Source organism: Microcaecilia unicolor, chromosome 8, assembly GCF_901765095.1.
Source record: "Microcaecilia unicolor chromosome 8, aMicUni1.1, whole genome shotgun sequence".
In the NCBI taxonomy this organism is placed as follows: Eukaryota; Metazoa; Chordata; class Amphibia; order Gymnophiona; family Siphonopidae; genus Microcaecilia; species Microcaecilia unicolor.
In genome coordinates, this window is record NC_044038.1 from 5,566,090 (window position 1) to 5,585,181 (window position 19,092).

The 19,092-nt window shown below is 46.4% G+C and overlaps 1 protein-coding gene across 1 annotated transcript in view; it reads right to left on the minus strand.

Moving 5' to 3' along the window:
• Positions 1-18,096, minus strand: part of LMF1 (lipase maturation factor 1) — a 403,232-nt gene extending 385,136 nt beyond the window's left edge. The window contains exons 1-2 of the mRNA XM_030211700.1: positions 17,909-18,096; positions 1,382-1,691 (exon numbers count right to left, since the gene is read on the minus strand). Of these exons, the coding sequence (XP_030067560.1) occupies positions 1,382-1,691; positions 17,909-18,095 (497 nt within the window). The 5' untranslated portion in view covers position 18,096. The remainder of the gene's footprint in view (positions 1-1,381; positions 1,692-17,908) is intronic.
• Positions 18,097-19,092: the final 996 nt, after the last annotated feature.

The window sequence follows — 19,092 nt, forward strand, 5'->3', positions numbered from 1 at the left end:
CCCCCCCTCTGAAATGGCCGCATGGCAAGTGCTTTACTTGCCGCATGGACATTTCCTGCAGGAAGGCGAGGCTTCCCTTTTACCGCACCCAAATCTACACACCTATTAATGAATCTACCCCGTAAGACACAGAAGTGCTAGTATTCTAAACACTCATACACACAGCTGCCTATACAATTGTGTTTCCAAGAGTACGTCTAGAACCCAGGTGCTCCCATTTCAACACGTTACACACATGAAGACCACAATGGCACCTAAATGCTAGTCTACAAATATTGCGTAACTTTTATAGTGCACAGGTGCAAGGGGGAGGACACAGGGCAGAGCATGGCCAGGACACAGGCGGGACGCCCACCTACGTGCATAACTTACAGAATAATGTGCACTTAAACCAGCTCTACAACTAGCGTTAAGTGTGACTGCTTAAACGTTAGGCACCCAGAAAGCATTGCAGAATAGCCTCCTATCACGCTCCCTCCGAGGGCCTCATTGGAAGCAGCCAGTAATAGAAGCAACCCTCAGTGCACTGTCAATTAGCACAGATAACACTTTTCACGACCTCTTGGGAAAGCGCTAACCACAGCCAGGCTAAGTGTATAAGTGAAACCAGGATGCATAGTAACATAGTAAACGACGGCAGATAAAGACCTGAATGGTCCATCCAGTCTGCCCAACAAGATAAACTCATTTGACATGGTATGTGATACTTTATACCAGAGTGTGATTTGTCCTTGCCATTCTCAGGGCACAGATCGTAGAAGTCTGCCCAGCACTGTTCTTGTACTAAGTTCTGAAGCTAACGTCGAAGCATTTAAAACATCACAGTTCTGATTACCCATATAAATACAATAACTGCACATCTGACCCCTAGTTCAATAAAAAGTCACTAAAAATTGCACAAGCAATTTAATCAAATGAGCTAATTAGCGCTGATAATTGGCTTAACCAACAATTGTCATCACTAATTTAATTGAAATATACGCCCCTAAATTTTATGCGCGAGTTCAAAAGGGGGGTGCGGAAATGGGAGGGTCATGGGCAGAACGGGGGCATTTCTAAAATTAACACGCGTAGTTACAGAAATGCGCCCAATTTAGGCGCAAAGATTTGCACCGCGTTTCAGTTGGTGTAAATGGCCGCACCCAAAGTTAGGTGTGATTCCCAGGCATAAGCGCTATTCTATAAACCGCGCCTAACTTTAAGCGTGGCTTACAGAATTACGCTTTTTTTTTGTCGCCATATAAAAATTTCAACCCACCACCCCCCCCCCCCCCCCCCCAAAGTGGCAAAATGATTTGCAGTATGAGTCAACACAGAACTGAGAAATAACTTACTATATAATCGTAAGGGAAAGGGGGGGTAGAAGTTTTATCACACTTACCAGATCTGCCCAACACTGACAATTGAATGGTAGAGAATCCACAAAACAGTCATAATTATCATGTTAGCCGATCCGGTTAGCAAAACAAAAGCTGAAATTGCCAGGCCAAGGAGAGAAAGGCAATCCAAGCTGGTGTCCATTGAAGACCAATCCGTGAACCAGAGAAGCGTAGGCGCATAGCTGAAGCTGGCCAGGTTGACTTTTCCTCCAAAATAGTGTTGAACGTTCTTCAGGTACAGCTTGCATGGCAGTAGGCCCTGATCACCTATTAATTGCTTGTTCTGATGGAAAGCCACCAAAAATGCCACAACTAGACAGAGAAAATGAAAATTAAAAAGAAGGGTTACTTTGTGTATGTATGTGTGTGTGTGTCTGCGTTCCTATCAGAACATAAGCATTGCCATACTGGGACAGACCAAAGGTCTATCAAGCCCAGTATCCTGCTTCCAACAGTGGACAATCCAGGTCACAAGTACCTGGCAAGATCCCAGAACAGTAAAACAGATTTTATGCTGCTTTTCCAAGAAATAAGAAGTGCATTTTCCCAAGTCCGTCTAAATAATGGCTTATGCACTTTTCTTTTAGAAATTATCCAAACCTTTTTTAAACCTTGCTAAACTAACTGCTTTTACCACATTCTCTCGCAACAAATTCCAGAGTTTAATTACACACTGAGTGAAAAAAAAGTTTCCCCGGTTTGTTTTAAATGTACTACTTTGTAGCTTTGTTGTGTGCCCCCTAGTCCTAGTATTTTTGGAAAGAGTAAACAAATGATTCACATCTACCTGTTCCACTCCACTCATTATTTTATAGACCTCTATCATATCTCCCCTCAGCCATCTCTTCTCCAAGCTGAAGAACCCTAACCGCTTTAGCCTTTCCTCATAGGGAAGTCGTCCCATCCCCTTTATCATTTTCGTTGTCTCTCCCTGCACCTTTTCTAATTCCACTATTGGGCTCACAGAAATGTCCAAATCAGTATAATCGAAACCCGATTTTGGACTTCTCCAACTGCAGTCCGTCACAAGGACGTCAAAATTTCAAGGGGGCATGTCGGAGGCGTAAAGAAGGCGGGACTTGGGCGTGCCTAACATTTGGACGTCTTTGACCCATAATTGAAAAAAGCAAGGATGTCCCTGACGAACACTTGGACGTTTTCACCGGGGCGTGTTTTTATCTTACAAATAAGGCACAAAAAGGTGCCCGAAATGACCAGATAACCACCGGACGGAATCAGGGATGACCTCCCATTACTCCCCCAGTAGTCACTCCACCCTCAAAGAACATCTTTAAAAATATTTCGTGCCAGCCTCAGATGTCATACTCAGGTCCATGCCAGCACATGCAGGTCCCTGGAGCAGTTTTAGTGGGTACTGCAGTGGACTTCAGACAGGTGGACCCAGGCCCATACCCCCCTACCTGTTACATTTTTGGAGGAAACAGCGAGCTCTCCAAAGTCCACCACAAACCCACTGTACCCATATATAGGTGCCCCCTTCACCCGTAAGGGCTATGTTAGTGATGTACAGTTGTGGGTAGTGGGTTTTGGGGGGGTTCTGGAGGGTTCAGCACACAAAGTGAGGGAGCTATTATTTTCAAAACCAAAGACGTCCATGTCAAAAACATCCAAATGAAGTCCACTGCAGTGCCCTCTAGGGTGCCCGGTTGGTGTCCTGGCATGTCAGGGGCAGCAGTGCACTACAAATGCTAGCTCCTCCCACAACCAAATGGCTTGCATTTAGACGTTTTTGGAAGTCTTTGGTTTCGAAAATCGCCGAAAGTCAAAACCGTCCATGTCTAGGGACGTCCAAATTTAAGGATTTGGACGTCTCTGACGGTATTTTTGAAACAAAAGATGGGCATCCATCTTTTTTCAAAAATACGGGTTTCCACGCCCCTGGATTTGGACGTTTTGTAAAGACGTCCAAATCGCAACTTGGACGTTTCTTTCAAAAATGTCCCCATCTCTAGGTCATATTCATAAATGACCTAGAGATGGGGGTAACTAGTGAGGTAATCAAATTTGCCGATGACACAAAGTTATTCAAAGTAGTCAAATCGTGGGAAGATTGTGAAAAACTACAAAAGGACCTTACGAGATTGGGAGACTGGGCATCTAAATGGCAGATGATGTTTAATGTGAACAAGTGCAAAGTGATGCACGTGGGAAAGAGGAACCCAAACTATAACTACATCAGGGATCTAGGTGTCGTCGTTGACGATACGTTGAAAACTTCTACTCAATGTGCTGCTGCGGCTAGGAAAGCAAATAGAATGTTGGGTATCATTAGGAAAGGGATGGAAAACAAAAATAAGGATATTATTCTGCCATTGTATCGCTTCATGGTGCGACCACACCTCGAGTATTGTGTGCAATTCTGGTTGCCGCACCTCAAAAAAAATATAGTGGAATTAGAAAAGGTGCAGAGAAGGGTGACAAAGATGATATAGGGGATGGGACGACTTCCATATCAGGATAGGCTGAAGAGGCTGGGGCTCTTCAGCTTGGAGAAAAGGCGGCTGAGGGGAAATATGACAGAGGTCTATAAGATAATGAGTGGAATGGAACAGGTCGATGTGGAGCATCTGTTTACGCTTTCCAAAAATACTAGGAGAAGGGAGCATGCGATGAAGCTGCAATGTAGTAAATTTAAAACGAATCGGAGGAAATTTTTCTTCACTCAACACGTAGTTAAACTCTGGAATTCGCTGCCGGAAAAGGTGGTTAAGGCAGTTAAACTTAGCGGACTTCAAAAAAGGGTTGGACAGCTTCCTGGAGGAAAAAGCCATAGAATGTTATTGAATGGACGAGGGGATACAGTACTTCTAGGATGGGCGGGACAAATTGCTTGTTCTTTTGGCCGCTGTCGGTGACAGGGTGCTGGGCTCGATGGACCCTTGGTCTGTCCCAGCATGGCGATGCTTATGTACTTAATGAATTCCAGACTTTTATTACAGCAGAAGGGTCCTTTTACAAAGGTGCACTAGTGTTTTTAGTGCACACCTATGGGCGTCTCTAGCGTTTAGCATGCATGCTAATCATTAGCGTGCGTTAAAAACACTACCGTACTTTTGTAAAATACCCCTTAGATGCTTAGGCCTGGCCAGGAAGTCCATTCTGAGCATGGAACAATACATTTTGATATATATTTTGACAACTCAGCAATCTTGGCACCAGAAACATGAAAACACACACATACTTATTATTATTATTATTAGCATTTGTATAGCGCTACCAGACGCACGCAGCGCTGAACACCTGATACAGAGACAGTCCCTGCTCAAAAGAGCTTACAATCTAAATAATACAGTCAAGACAGTTACGGGTGAGGGAATTAATGGGCGCTAAAAAGCAGCAGTGAAAAGGTGGGTTTTCAGCATAGATTTGAAAACAGGTAGAGATGGAGCTAGACATATAGGTCCAGGAAGTCTATTCCAGGCATAAGGTGCTGCGAGGGAAAACGAACGAAGCCTGGAGTTAGCAGTGGAGGAGAAGGGGGACGACAAGAGAGATTTGTCTAGTGAGCGGAGTTCACGGGGAGGAATGTAGGGAGAGATGAGAGTGGAGAGGTAATGGGTGGCTGCAGAATGGATGCATTTAAAGGTCAGTACGAGAAGTTTAAACTGAATGCGGAAGCGGACAGGGAGCCAGTGAAGTGATTTGAGGAGCGGGCTAGTGTGGGTATAACGATTCTGGCGGAAAATAAGTCATGCCGCAGAATTTTGGACAGATTGGAGAGGAGAGAGATGGCTGAGCAGAAGACCAGTGAGAAGTAAATTGCAATAGTCCAAGCGAGAGGTGACAAGGGTTCTGGCAGCATACTCAGAAAGGAAGGGGCGAATTTTGCTAATATTGTAGATAAAAAAATGACATATTTCTAGAAGCGAGATGATTTTTGTTAGCAGCTAAACATATTTCTTTAATTTGTGTAACACTGAAAGGGGTTCTCCTGGGATCTTCTATTACAGTGCGGTGGAAAATCGATCGTCCCCTGTCAGTTAACTATTGCTGCATCTCAACAGCTGCACCAGCTGAGCTTAGGGCTCTGTAAGGATGCAGGTGCAGCGTCAGAAGGGAATCTTTTCAATTAGATACAAAAAATCCACACAACTGAATGGAATTTACAATAATAACTGTTCTCATGAAATGGCTTCGGTCCCTACTAGTCGGAGTTTGAAGGCCTGATTTATCACAAAGATCACAGCGATGGCTATATACAAACATCAATATACAAGAAACCCACAGACAAATGCAGCTACCTCCACAACTCCAGCTTCCACCCTTCACATACAAAAAGATCCATTATTTACAGCCAAGCCACAAGATACCACCGTATCTGCTCTGACCCAAGGGACAGAGACAGACACCTTGAAATCCTGACTGCATCCTTCGAACAGAAAGGCTACAACCCCAAAATAATCTCCAAGAATATTGCCTCCTCCCTCAAAACACCCAGGGAAAATCTGCTACAATACAAAGTAAAAAAAGCCACAGACAGAATCCCCCTCATAGTGACATACAACCCAGAGCTGGACAAATTAAGAAAAATCATAAAAGATCTGCAGCCTCTGCTCCAGGAGGATGAATTACTGAAAGAGAGATTCCCATCCCCACCAGTGCTGGCCTTCCGACAGCCACCCAACTTAAAACACAAGCTAACCAGAAGTAAGCTCCCAACACAGACTCAAAAAGAAGAGAACGGCACACAATCTTGCAATATATCCAGCTGCAAACTATGCCAAAATATCTCACAGGACCCCACAATCATTCACAAAGGAAAAATATTCAACATAAAGGAATCTTTCACGTGCTCATCTTCCAATGTGGTATATATCATTCAGTGTAAAAAGTGCGACAAAGGCTGCTACATTGGAGAAACAAGTCAGATGCTAAAGAAGAGATTTAATTTACATAGACATCATATGAAAAATGCCAGTACAAACAAAGATGTCACGCCTGTGGGACAACACTTTACAAAACCAGAACACTGTACCAGTGATTTCATGGTAAGGATCCTGAAAGGGAACTTTCAAACAATACAGGAACGTAAGACCTTTGAAGTCAAAATGATTAAATATTTTGACACCCACCAGATAGGACTTAACAAAGATCTGGGTTTTCTAGCCCATTACAAAGCATAAAATTGTATTGCTTTGTAAATTGCAGTGCTCTCCTGTCTCCCTGACTCTCACCTATCCACCCCCATCCTGTTAGACTGTCACTGAAATGCTTTGATGTTTCACTTATATATACTGTCATCTACCAACATTTGCTTATTTCCGATCTGATGAGGAAGGGCAACCTTCCAGTCAGCTAATTACGCTGGCGTTCTGGTCACAAAAGCAACCACCAGCAGAATGTAAAATTCAGAAGGCTTCTTTTCAAAGTTTGCATCACTAGAGAAAAGGAGAGAACTGTCTCATGAGAGTAGATCCAGATAAAACAAACATGGCTTCCCATTCATGTAGCCTCTCTGATCCCAGCCACACTCCACCACATCAGCCGGTAAAGTGTGGTCTCTTGCTTGAACCCAGTCCTCAATATCATGGTGACACTGAAACACATCTCCTTTTGATTGGCCTCTGGGCATTTCCCCACCCCTCGCATTTCCAGAACCTTCCTTCGACTCTTTTCTATGTATCTAACCAAACCAGTCTTCTTTCTCCCACCTTCCCTGGGATCTCAGCGGCCTTCGATCTTTTCCTAACATTCCTCTGCTTCACAAACCAGTACTGGTCCAATTACTTGGTACGCTGTTCCTTTTAATCAGGCCAAGAGCTCCCCTATCACAAGTAACCACACTCGCTTCCCTCAACATTAGACATCTGGCCAAGGCCCCTGCTCTAATTTCCCTACCAAGGGATCCACTTGTGTTTATTGTTACTTCCTTGCTCCAAGGTCCCTAAGCACCAGTGAAAAATCATCTGAAATTCTAAGGAAACAGAGCAAAATGAGATCTCATGACATCTGCATCTGAAAATTTCTACAGAAATGAATGGAATATTTTCAAGATAGCTAAGCGTTTCTTTTAAATATAATTTAAAGTCTCATACAAATGAAACCAAACTAATAGTCAACCAGGAAAGAGATTCAAATGAATGTCTTGTTTTCAACTAGATCCCAGCAGAACACGGATTAAAAGATATTTGCTCAGGCTCCTACGGCATGTCAGTGGCAGGGGGGAACTCTTGTGCCTACCTTCATTAGATTATGTTCCCCTCTTCCTAATTAACCTACTGGTCACCTCTGGCAACCAAAGATATCCAGAATTTTAAGGACGCAACCCAGAGCTATGCCTGCACAGCAGAGTCATTCAGAAAGCTAAACCATATTGCTGGCAAATACGAACATAGCATTTGCATGTATTTTCATTAACAAAGAGGAAAGAAATGTGACCACAGGATCACCAAGTGCCCTGGTGTTAAGCTGTATTTGGTGACTTGCAATATACAGTGGGGGAAATAAGTATTTGATCCCTTGCTGATTTTGTAAGTTTGCCCACTGACAAAGACATGAGCAGCCCATAATTGAAGGGTAGGTTATTGGTAACAGTGAGAGATAGCACATCACAAATTAAATCCGGAAAATCACATTGTGGAAAGTATATGAATTTATTTGCATTCTGCAGAGGGAAATAAGTATTTGATCCCCCACCAACCAGTAAGAGATCTGGCCCCTACAGACCAGGTAGATGCTCCAAATCAACTCGTTACCTGCATGACAGACAGCTGTCGGCAATGGTCACCTGTATGAAAGACACCTGTCCACAGACTCAGTGAATCAGTCAGACTCTAACCTCTACAAAATGGCCAAGAGCAAGGAGCTGTCTAAGGATGTCAGGGACAAGATCATACACCTGCACAAGGCTGGAATGGGCTACAAAACCATCAGTAAGACGCTGGGCGAGAAGGAGACAACTGTTGGTGCCATAGTAAGAAAATGGAAGAAGTACAAAATGACTGTCAATCGACAAAGATCTGGGGCTCCACGCAAAATCTCACCTCGTGGGGTATCCTTGATCATGAGGAAGGTTAGAAATCAGCCTACAACTACAAGGGGGGAACTTGTCAATGATCTCAAGGCAGCTGGGACCACTGTCACCACGAAAACCATTGGTAACACATTACGACATAACGGATTGCAATCCTGCAGTGCCCGCAAGGTCCCCCTGCTCCGGAAGGCACATGTGACGGCCCGTCTGAAGTTTGCCAGTGAACACCTGGATGATGCCGAGAGTGAATGGGAGAAGGTGCTGTGGTCAGATGAGACAAAAATTGAGCTCTTTGGCATGAACTCAACTCGCCGTGTTTGGAGGAAGAGAAATGCTGCCTATGACCCAAAGAACACCGTCCCCACTGTCAAGCATGGAGGTGGAAATGTTATGTTTTGGGGGTGTTTCTCTGCTAAGGGCACAGGACTACTTCACCGCATCAATGGGAGAATGGATGGGGCCATGTACCGTACAATTCTGAGTGACAACCTCCTTCCCTCCGCCAGGGCCTTAAAAATGGGTCGTGGCTGGGTCTTCCAGCACGACAATGACCCAAAACATACAGCCAAGGCAACAAAGGAGTGGCTCAGGAAGAAGCACATTAGGGTCATGGAGTGGCCTAGCCAGTCACCAGACCTTAATCCCATTGAAAACATATGGAGGGAGCTGAAGCTGCGAGTTGCCAAGCGACAGCCCAGAACTCTTAATGATTTAGAGATGATCTGCAAAGAGGAGTGGACCAAAATTCCTCCTGACATGTGTGCAAACCTCATCATCAACTACAGAAGACGTCTGACCGCTGTGCTTGCCAACAAGGGTTTTGCCACCAAGTATTAGGTCTTGTTTGCCAGAGGGATCAAATACTTATTTCCCTCTGCAGAATGCAAATAAATTCATATACTTTCCACAATGTGATTTTCCGGATTTAATTTGTGATGTGCTATCTCTCACTGTTACCAATAACCTACCCTTCAATTATGGGCTGCTCATGTCTTTGTCAGTGGGCAAACTTACAAAATCAGCAAGGGATCAAATACTTATTTCCCCCACTGTATATGAAATAGATTTGGTGTATTAGTTAGTGGCAGGGGTACTATTTTGCCCGTCTCTGTTTAATGGTATCATTATTAAGGATTTTACTAGCTGGCTCCCTACAAGGAAAGCCAGGAGAGGAGTTGTGATATCACGGAGATTATAAAAAGGAGAGTTTTGGAGGGAAAAGCTCTGGAAATGGGAACGAGGTGATTAAATCAGAAGACGGCATAAAACTATTCTAAATGGTTAAATCACATGTAGAATGTGAGAAACTACAGGAAGACCTTAGAAGGTTGGAAGACTGAGCTTCCAAATGGCAGATGAAATTTAACGTGGACAACTGAAAAGTGATGCACGTTGGGAAGGATAATCCAAAATTATAGTTACCTGATGCTACGTTCCACATTAGGAATCACCACCCACATTGAAATTTATTCAGTGTGTGATTGTAGCCAAAAAAAGCAAACAATGTTAGAAAGAGATAGAAATAAGACAAAGAATCTTATAATGCTTCTGTATCACTCCATGGTGCGACCTCACCTTGTGTGCAATTCTGGTCACCTCAAAAAAAATTATATATATATATATATACTAGCCGTAGAGCCCGTAAAAACGGGCTAGTATAGGAAAGGGGGGGTTGAAAGCCCCTTCCCATCGCCGAGCTCGCCCCCCCCCCCCGAGTCGCTGCCACCCCTCCACCCGGCCGGGCCCTCGCTCCGCTATTGAAACAGCGAGGGAACGCAGCACACAGCTCTGCTCTGCTGAGCTGCGTGCCGTCGGCCTTCCTTCTTCTTCTCTGCCTGTGTCCCGCCCTCGTGTGATGTAACGTCGTCGAGGGCGGGACACAGGCAGAGAAGAAGAAGGAAGGGCGGCAGCTCAGCAGAGCAGAGCTGTGTGCTGCGTTCCCTCGCTGTTTCAATAGCGGAGCGAGGGCCCGGCCGGGTGGAGGGTGGGTGGCGGCGGCGACTCCGGGTGGGTGGAGCGTTAGTGACTGCGATTTCGTCCCTCGCAAATGCGCAGTAGAGACCCTCTCTGTTCCGCCCCCGTCATCATGTATTGACGCGGGGGCGGGGCAGAGGGTCTCTACTGCGCATTTGCGAGTGAGTACGACACTCGCCATTTATATGTTTGATATATATATATACAAGAAGAGAGAGCTGGAGGATACGTTAAAGGTCTACAAAATCCTGAGTAGAGTAGAACACATAGACATGAATAGATTGCATACTCTTTCAAAAAATACGAAGACTAGAGGACACTTCATGAAGTTACATGAAAATACTTTTAAAATAAATAGGGAGAAAATAATTTTGTTCACTCAATGAATAGTTAAGCTCTCAACTTTAAGCATGTTTCTGGAGGAAAAGTCCATAAACTGCCATTAAGGTAGACTGGGGGAAAGTCACTGCTTACTTCTTAGGATTCTGCCAGGTACTTGTGACCTGGATTGGCCACTGCTGCAAACAGGATACTGGGCTAGATGGAATTTGGGTATAAACCTGTATGGCAATTCTTACATCAGTGGTTCCAAAACCTGATCCTGGAGGCACCCCAGCCAGTTAGATTTTCAAGACATCCACAATGAATATTCATGACAGAGATGTGCATGCATCTGTCTCTCATGAATATTCATTGTGGGTATCCTGGAAACCTGACTGGTTAGGGTGCCTCCAGGACCAGGTTTTGGGAACCCACAGGGGAGACACAGCAAGTGGAGGTTCACAGTTTCACAAGGATCTGAAGAGATGAAGTTCTGCTAAGAATTCAGCCCAGGAGTTGTAAAGAGAAGCAACCAAAGGAGAGGATATATTCTGGAAGGGTCCACGGGTGAAAGGAGAGAAGAACACAGAAGACTTAGAGGGTCGTTTACAAAGCCACACATTTTTAGCATGTACTAAAAATCAGCTGGCAGTAAACGCTGAAACACCATAGGAATACAATGGGCATCTCAGCGTTTACTGCCAGCTGATTTTTAGCACAAGCTAAAAACGCTAGCTTGGCTTTGTAAACGACCCCCTTAGTGTGTTTAACTCCCAGCCTCTGAAACTGTGGCTTTTATTTTGATTTGTTGTTTGGGGTTTTTTTTTCTTTTGTTTTTGTCTTATGTATACTGTACCTTAAGTAAAAGGGGTCTATTAACTTTTAATATTGCCCTAAAAATTATATTTTTAATCATACTGCTGGGTGATTTGTGCTTTCGGAAGCGGACAGTGTGGAGTGAACTTGGAGACACAAGAGATGAGAAGTCATCCGTTTATGTAAGGCCTTAAGAACGACCTCTCCTTGCACTGAACAGAGTGTATGATTCTGTTTGACCCCGATTCTTTACATATTACAAAAATGTAAGAGTTCCCTCTCCCACCATCCCTCAGAACCCACAAATCACAAAACCTTTTCCCTTCTGTACCCTCAGAGCCGTCCAAACCACCCCCCCCAAACCAGAAAAATATTAACCAGGAATACAAGCTCCTTTGCAAGAATGTGCACTATGAAGCATTTTGTCAAAGGGGATAAATATTTGTGCAGGTAGAGCTCCAAGGTGTGTGTGGGGGGGTGGGGGTGGGAGGAGCAGAGACAGAAAAGACGACTAGACAACCCATGAAGTCTTTTTCTGCAATCATTTTCTTTCTAAAGTTCTATAACTCAGGCCCACAGACCTCACATCTCCTAAGCATTACAACGATGCTCCATCCTGTGGCTCATTCAGAACAACCCTTCTCTTCTGAACGAAGACTGCCAGCTGCCTGTAGAGAGTGCCAAATGTGGGGACGCTTTTTGTGATGTGAGCTGGCTCTCCCTGGAACTGGAGCTGCTGTCATTGTGCCTGACCCAACCCAGCTGCTACGTGCGAGAAGGGTTTGCGGACAGTTGGTCATATGTGGCAGAAAACCAAGTGTTAAGTGCTGAAAACCTTCTGCCACATGTAGTGCGGGGGCATCACGTCTGCCACATACCAGTGCTTGTGGAATCGGAGTGAGCGTATATTACATGTCAGAGGAAGGGAACCCCAATCACTGGACTGCCCCAGACACGGGTGGAAAAATGTTTACAAAACCTGAGCATAAGGCAACATTTTTAGGGGTCAAAGCAATACGTTAATTTTTCCTGACACCATTTTTGGTTCTTGTTTGTCTTCTTTGTTTTTGGTATTTTTACATCCTTTTTCACGTGCCAATTCAGATTTTGGGCTTTTGTCTACCATTTGATTTTCTTTGTAAATGTTTTTGTCTCTCAACCCTCCCTGTAGCCTATAGTGGCACCAGCTCCTCCTGAACCCACTGGATCCTTAGATCAAAAGCAGAATATGGAAGAGTTTAATAAACTAAACGGAAGTGTTGGCAGCTCAGCTCAAGCCCTGGTCCCCTGCAGTATCTCCTACTGAGCTCTGTTAGGCACCATTTTCAGGGTCTCAGCAATTTTTCCACCCCAGCTATTGGTGAAGATTTCTGATCACCGTTATATGCAGCTTTATCTCACAGATAAGGTTAAGCATTAATTTACAGTGTAAAATCTTGTCAGATGTAGATCTTATCCCACATTTTCCCACCTATTTGTAGGCTCAATGTAGCTTACATAGTACCAGAAAGGGCGTTTGCAGACTCCGGTGTGAACAAATACAAAGTGATGTTGTGGTAAGATAAAGTTCACGTGGCATAGCCACATTATGGCATCATATAACGGAAGAGTTGTGTTATGTCCATTACGTACTTCAGTTTTGTAGTGTTGCAGGGATCAGGCATTTATGTTGGATCGGCCGGGTATGCCTTTTTAAACAGGTTAGTTTTTAGTGTTTTCCGGAAGTTTAGGTGATTGTACGTAGTTTTCAAGACTTTTGGTAATGCGTTCCACAGTTGTGTGCTAATGTAGGAAAAACTGGATGCGTACGTTGATTTGTATTTGAGTCCTTTGCAGCTTGGGAAGTGCAGATTTAGGTACGTTCGTGTTGATTCGGGAGTGTTTCTAGTTGGTAGGTCGATCAGGTCTGTCATGTATCCCTGGGCTTCACCGTAGATAATTTTGTGAACCAGAGTGAAGATTTTGAAAGCAATGTGTTCTTTGATTGGGAGCCAGTGTAGTTTTTCACTGAGGGGTTTTGCGCTTTCAAATCACGTTTTTCCGAAGATATGCCTAGCTGCCGTGTTTTGAGCGGTTTGATGTTTCGTTAAGGTTTGTTCTTTACATCCCGCATAGATCCCATTGCAGTAGTCTGCATGGCTTAGTACCATTGATTGTACCAGGTTGCAAAATGTTTCCCTCGGGAAGAATTGCTTCACGCGTTTGAAATTCCACATTGAGTGGAACATTTTCTTTGTCGTGGATGTCACTTGGCTCTCTAGTGTTAAGTAGCGGTCCATAGTAACGCCGAGGATTTTAAGGCTGTCTGAGAGGGGGAGGGTGTAATCTGGGGTGTTGATGATTGTGGGGTTGTCCGCGCTGTGTTGGGATGAGAGGATGAGACAGTGTGTTTTTTCTTTGTTGAGTTTTAGTTGAAATGCATTAGCCCAAGAGTCCATGATGTTCAAGCTGTTCTTGATTTCGTTGGTGATTTCCGTCAGGTTAGATTTGTAAGGAATGAATATTGTGACATCGTCTGCATAGATGAAAGGGTTAAGGCCTTGGTTGGATAAGGACTTGGCTAGTGGGGTCATCATTAGGTTGAAGAGGATCAGTGATAGCGGTGATCCTTGTGGTACTCCGCAGTCTGCTTTCCACGGTGATAGGTTTGAGTTTGATTTTACTTGATATGTTCTTGTGGTTAGGAAACCCTTGATCCAGCTAAGTATGTTTCCACCAATCCCGAACTTATCTAGTAATCTTATTAATATATTATGGTTTACCATGTCGAATGCACTAGACATGTTGAATTGGAGGAGGATGTTTTTGCCTATTGCTATTTCCTGCTTGAATTTGGCTAGGAGGGTGAGTAGTACTGTTTCTGTGCTGTGGAGGGGGCGAAAACCTGTTTGTGATTAATTTATTTATTAGGATTTATTTACCGCCTTTTTGAAGGAATTCACTCAAGGCGGTGTACAGTAAGAATACATCAAGCCTGAGCAATAGACAATTACAGCAGTAAAAATATTCAAAACAATACAAAGTATGGCATGGTATACTATTTACAATGTCAACACAATACGTAGTAGAACATTATAGGTGATAGCAAAGGGTAAAGCAAAGATGTAACGTATAGAAGGGTAAGAAAGTAGGAACAGTTAGAAAGTAAAGTGATTTTAAAGAAAGTTGCACATGAGGTCGGATTCATGTAATATTGAGAATTTGTTTATATATTCTGTAAGTTGTTTGGCTACCATGCTGTTTATAAGTTTGACTGACAATGGGATGGATGCTACTGGATGGTAGTTAGTGATTTCATTTGGGGGGTTTTCTTGGTGTCTTTTGGTATCGGGGTGAGTAGGATGTTGCCATTTTCCTTAGGGAAGAGACCATGCTGAAGCATGTAGTTTAGGTGGGATGTGAGGTCTGCTATGAAACGGTGAGGGGCTGATTTCATTAGGTAGTTGGGACAGGTATCTAGTTTGCAGTGAGTGTTGGAGAACCTGCTGATCGCTTGTGTAACTGTATCGACAGTAAGGAGGGCGAAGTTTAACCAGGTTCGGTCAGCTGGGTATTCTCCAGTGGTTGGATCCAACTCATTAAGGAAGTTTTCGATGTCAGTGTTGTCATGAGGTAGCGTGTTGCCTAGGTTTACAATTTTTTCATTGTAATAGTTGGGTATATATTATTACTCCAATAAAAATAAATTTAAAAACCCAGTTGGGTTTTGTTATGTGAGAAGAGATATTGCCAACCTTTGATACGTAGTGTGTTTACTGTGGTCTGACACTGCAATGGTTGCTACAGAGGCAGGGCAGAAATGAAAAACCTGTTTGCTATACTAAAACTCAGAGCGATGCCTTGCAAATAAGCAGTGTTATAAACCAAACAATTTATTTGTTTTTGTTTGCTGGAATGTATCAGCTTGCATTATAAGGAATCTGGGAGGCAGCAGGATGTACCTGATGGCAGAGCGGTAGGATCCTGGGATCCGAATAGCTCCATGATGGCAGGAGCACTGGAGGTGGAGGGAATGCAGGAAAAGCAATGAATCCATATCCAGGGAGCCTCTGTGAACATAAGCATTGCCATACAGGCCAGTACGGGTCACAAGTACCTGGCAGGATCCTAAAAGATAGCTAGATCCTATGCTGCTTGTCCCCAGGAATAAGCCATGACTTTCCCCATGTCTACTTTAATAACAGTTAATCTGATTTTCCTCCAGGAACAGTATCCAAAACTTTTCCAACACCCTCTCACTGCAGACCTAGAGGGTGGGGATGTTGGGGACAACCAGGGCAATTACCCTGGGTTCTCATGTCACAGGGGGCCCACAGCCTGCCCAGGGCAATTGCCCTGAGACCCCAAGCCTGCCTGACACTGAAGGAGTCACAGACCTGTAAGGCTTTTAGGCAACCTCCCAAATTTCTGCGCAGAGCCCCGGCTTGCCTAACACTTGAACCTGCCAGTGGGCTTTGGGGGTCTCCCAGGGCAGGCTTAAACCTGGGGTGGGCCCCATCATAATTTAAATAAACTGGGCTCTACGTTGGTCTGTGGGCAGAGGTCAGAGGTGCTGCTCCCATGGGGGGGGGGGGGTCAGATTTTGCAGGGCGATCCTGTGCCTTGGGGGAGCCTTTGATTCATAGGAGCCTTGACTGGGTCCAGGGAGGGGTCATTTCCGTTAGGCTCAGAACCCCCCCCCCCCCAATGATTTTGAAAAAGTTGGCTCTTACGAATTAAAGCTCTGAGAGAGGCCCTAGGCATTACCTAGTTCGCCCTGGGATAGCAGCTCTTGGGGGCAGGGCCCGTGTCAGTGATGGGGGGGGGGGGTGGTAGTCAGATTTTGCAGGGCTTGGGGGAGCCTTTGATTCATAGGAGCCTTGACTGGGTCCAGGGAGGGGTCATTTCCGTTAGGCTCAGAACCCCCCCCCCCCCCAATGATTTTGAAAAAGTTGGCTCTTACGAATTAAAGCTCTGAGAGAGGCCCTAGGCATTGCCTAGTTCGCCCTGGGATAGCAGCTCTTGGGGGCAGGGCCCGTGTCAGTGATGGGGGGGGGGGGGTGGTAGTCAGATTTTGCAGGGCTTGGGGGAGCCTTTGATTCATAGGAGCCTTGACTGGGTCCAGGGAGGGGTCATTTCCGTTAGGCTCAGAACCCCCCCCCCCCAATGATTTTGAAAAAGTTGGCTCTTACGAATTAAAGCTCTGAGAGAGGCCCTAGGCATTGCCTAGTTCGCCCTGGGATAGCAGCTCTTGGGGGCAGGGCCCGTGTCAGTGATGGGGGGGGGGGTAGTCAGATTTTGCAGGGCTTGGGGGAGCCTTTGATTCATAGGAGCCTTGACTGGGTCCAGGGAGGGGTCATTTCCGTTAGGCTCAGAAGAATGATTTTGAAAAGTTGGCTCTTACGAATTAAAGCTCTAAAAGGCGCCCTAGGCACTGCCTAGTACGCCCTGGGATAGCAGCTCTTGGGGGCAGGGCCCGTGTCAGTGATGGGGGGGGGGGGGGTGGTAGTCAGATTTTGCAGGGCTTGGGGGAGCCTTTGATTCATAGGAGCCTTGACTGGGTCCAGGGAGGGGTCATTTCCGTTAGGCTCAGAAGAATGATTTTGAAAAGTTGGCTCTTACGAATTAAAGCTCTAAAAGGCGCCCTAGGCACTGCCTAGTACGCCCTGGGATAGCAGCTCTTGGGGGCAGGGCCCGTGTCAGTGATGGGGGGGGGGGGGGTGGTAGTCAGATTTTGCAGGGCTTGGGGGGGCCTTTGATTCATAGGAGCCTTGACTGGGTCCAGGGAGGGGTCATTTCCGTTAGGCTCAGAACCCCCCCCCCCCCCCAATGATTTTGAAAAGTTGGCTCTTACGAATTAAAGCTCTAAAAGGCGCCCTAGGCATTGCCTACTACGCCCTAGGAGAGCAGCTCTTGGGGGCAGGGCCCTTGTCAGTGATGGAGGGGGGGGGGTAGTCAGATTTTGCAGGGCTTGGGGGAGCCTTTGATTCATAGGAGCCTTGACTGGGTCCAGGGAGGGGTCATTTCCGTTAGGCTCAGAACCCCCCCCCCCCCCCAATGATTTTGAAAAGTTGGCTCTTACGAATTAAAGCTCTAAAAGGCGCCCTAGGCATTGCCTACTACGCCCTAGGAGAGCAGCTCTTGGGGGCAGGGCCCTTGTCAGTGATGGGGGGGGGGTGGTAGTCAGATTTTGCAGGGCTTGGGGGAGCCTTTGATTCATAGGAGCCTTGACTGGGTCCAGGGAGGGGTCATTTCCGTTAGGCTCAGAAGAATGATTTTGAAAAGTTGGCTCTTACGAATTAAAGCTCTAAAAAGGCGCCCTAGGCACTGCCTAGTACGCCCTAGGAGAGCAGCTCTTGGGGGCAGGGCCCTTGTCAGTGATGGGGGGGGTTGGGTGGGGGGGGGTCTCGTGGCCCCGACCGGTCTCAGCGCGCGACTCACTCACAGTAGATGAAGGCTAAGGCCCTCAGCAACACTATCCGGGTCAGCCAGAAAGTGCCGGTCCGGAGGGGGCAGGGCGGCCGGTCCTGGGCCGGGGAGGAGGTGGTGGGGCTCTGGGTCGCCTCTGCCTGCGCCGGGGGAGAAGCGGGTCTGCGCCGTCTCACATCCGACGTGTCCTCGGCCGCCGCCATACTGTCCGCGCGATCTGCGCATGCGCCCAGTTGCTGTCAGGGGCAGCCCAGAGGCACTGAGCAGTGTGATCTCGGGTAAAAGCGATGCAACGTGTCCTTTCGGGGGGGGGGGGGGGGGGGGGGGGGTCGAAACCTTGCAACCCCGGACAAATGCAACGTGTCCCTTCCAGGGCCACCGAAATCCTGCAACACTGCCGGCAAAGGCGATGCAATGTGGCCCTTCCAGGGGGCTGAGATCCTGCATCTCCAGGCAAATGCAATGAAATGTGGCCCTTCCAGGGGGCTGAGATCCTGCATCCCTGGGCAAATGCAATGCAATGTGGCCCTTCCAGGGGGCTGAGATCCTGCATCTCCAGGCAAATGCAATGAAATGTGGCCCTTCCAGGGGGCTGAGATCCTGCATCCCTGGGCAAATGCAATGCAATGTGGCCCTTCCAGGGGGTTGAGATCCTGCATCTCCGGACAAATGCAATGCAATGTGGCCCTTCCAGGGGGCTGAGATCCTGCATTCTCTGGCAAATGCAATGCAATGTGGCCCTTCCAGGGGGCTGAGATCCTGCATCCCTGGGCAAATGCAATGCAATGTGGCCCTTCCAGGGGCCTGAGATCCTGCATTCTCTGGCAAATGCAATGCAATGTGTCCCTTCCAGGGGGTTGAGATCCTGCATCTCCGGACAAATGCAATGCAATGTGGCCCTTCCAGGGGGCTGAGATCCTGCATCCCTGGGCAAATGCAATGCAATGTGGCCCTTCCAGGGGGTTGAGATCCTGCATCTCCGGACAAATGCAATGCAATGTGGCCCTTCCAGGGGGCTGAGATCCTGCATCCCTGGCCAAATGCAATGCAATGTGGCCCTTCCAGGGGCCTGAGATCCTGCATTCTCTGGCAAATGCAATGCAATGTGTCCCTTCCAGGGGGTTGAGATCCTGCATCTCCGGACAAATGCAATGCAATGTGGCCCTTCCAGGGGGCTGAGATCCTGCATTCTCTGGCAAA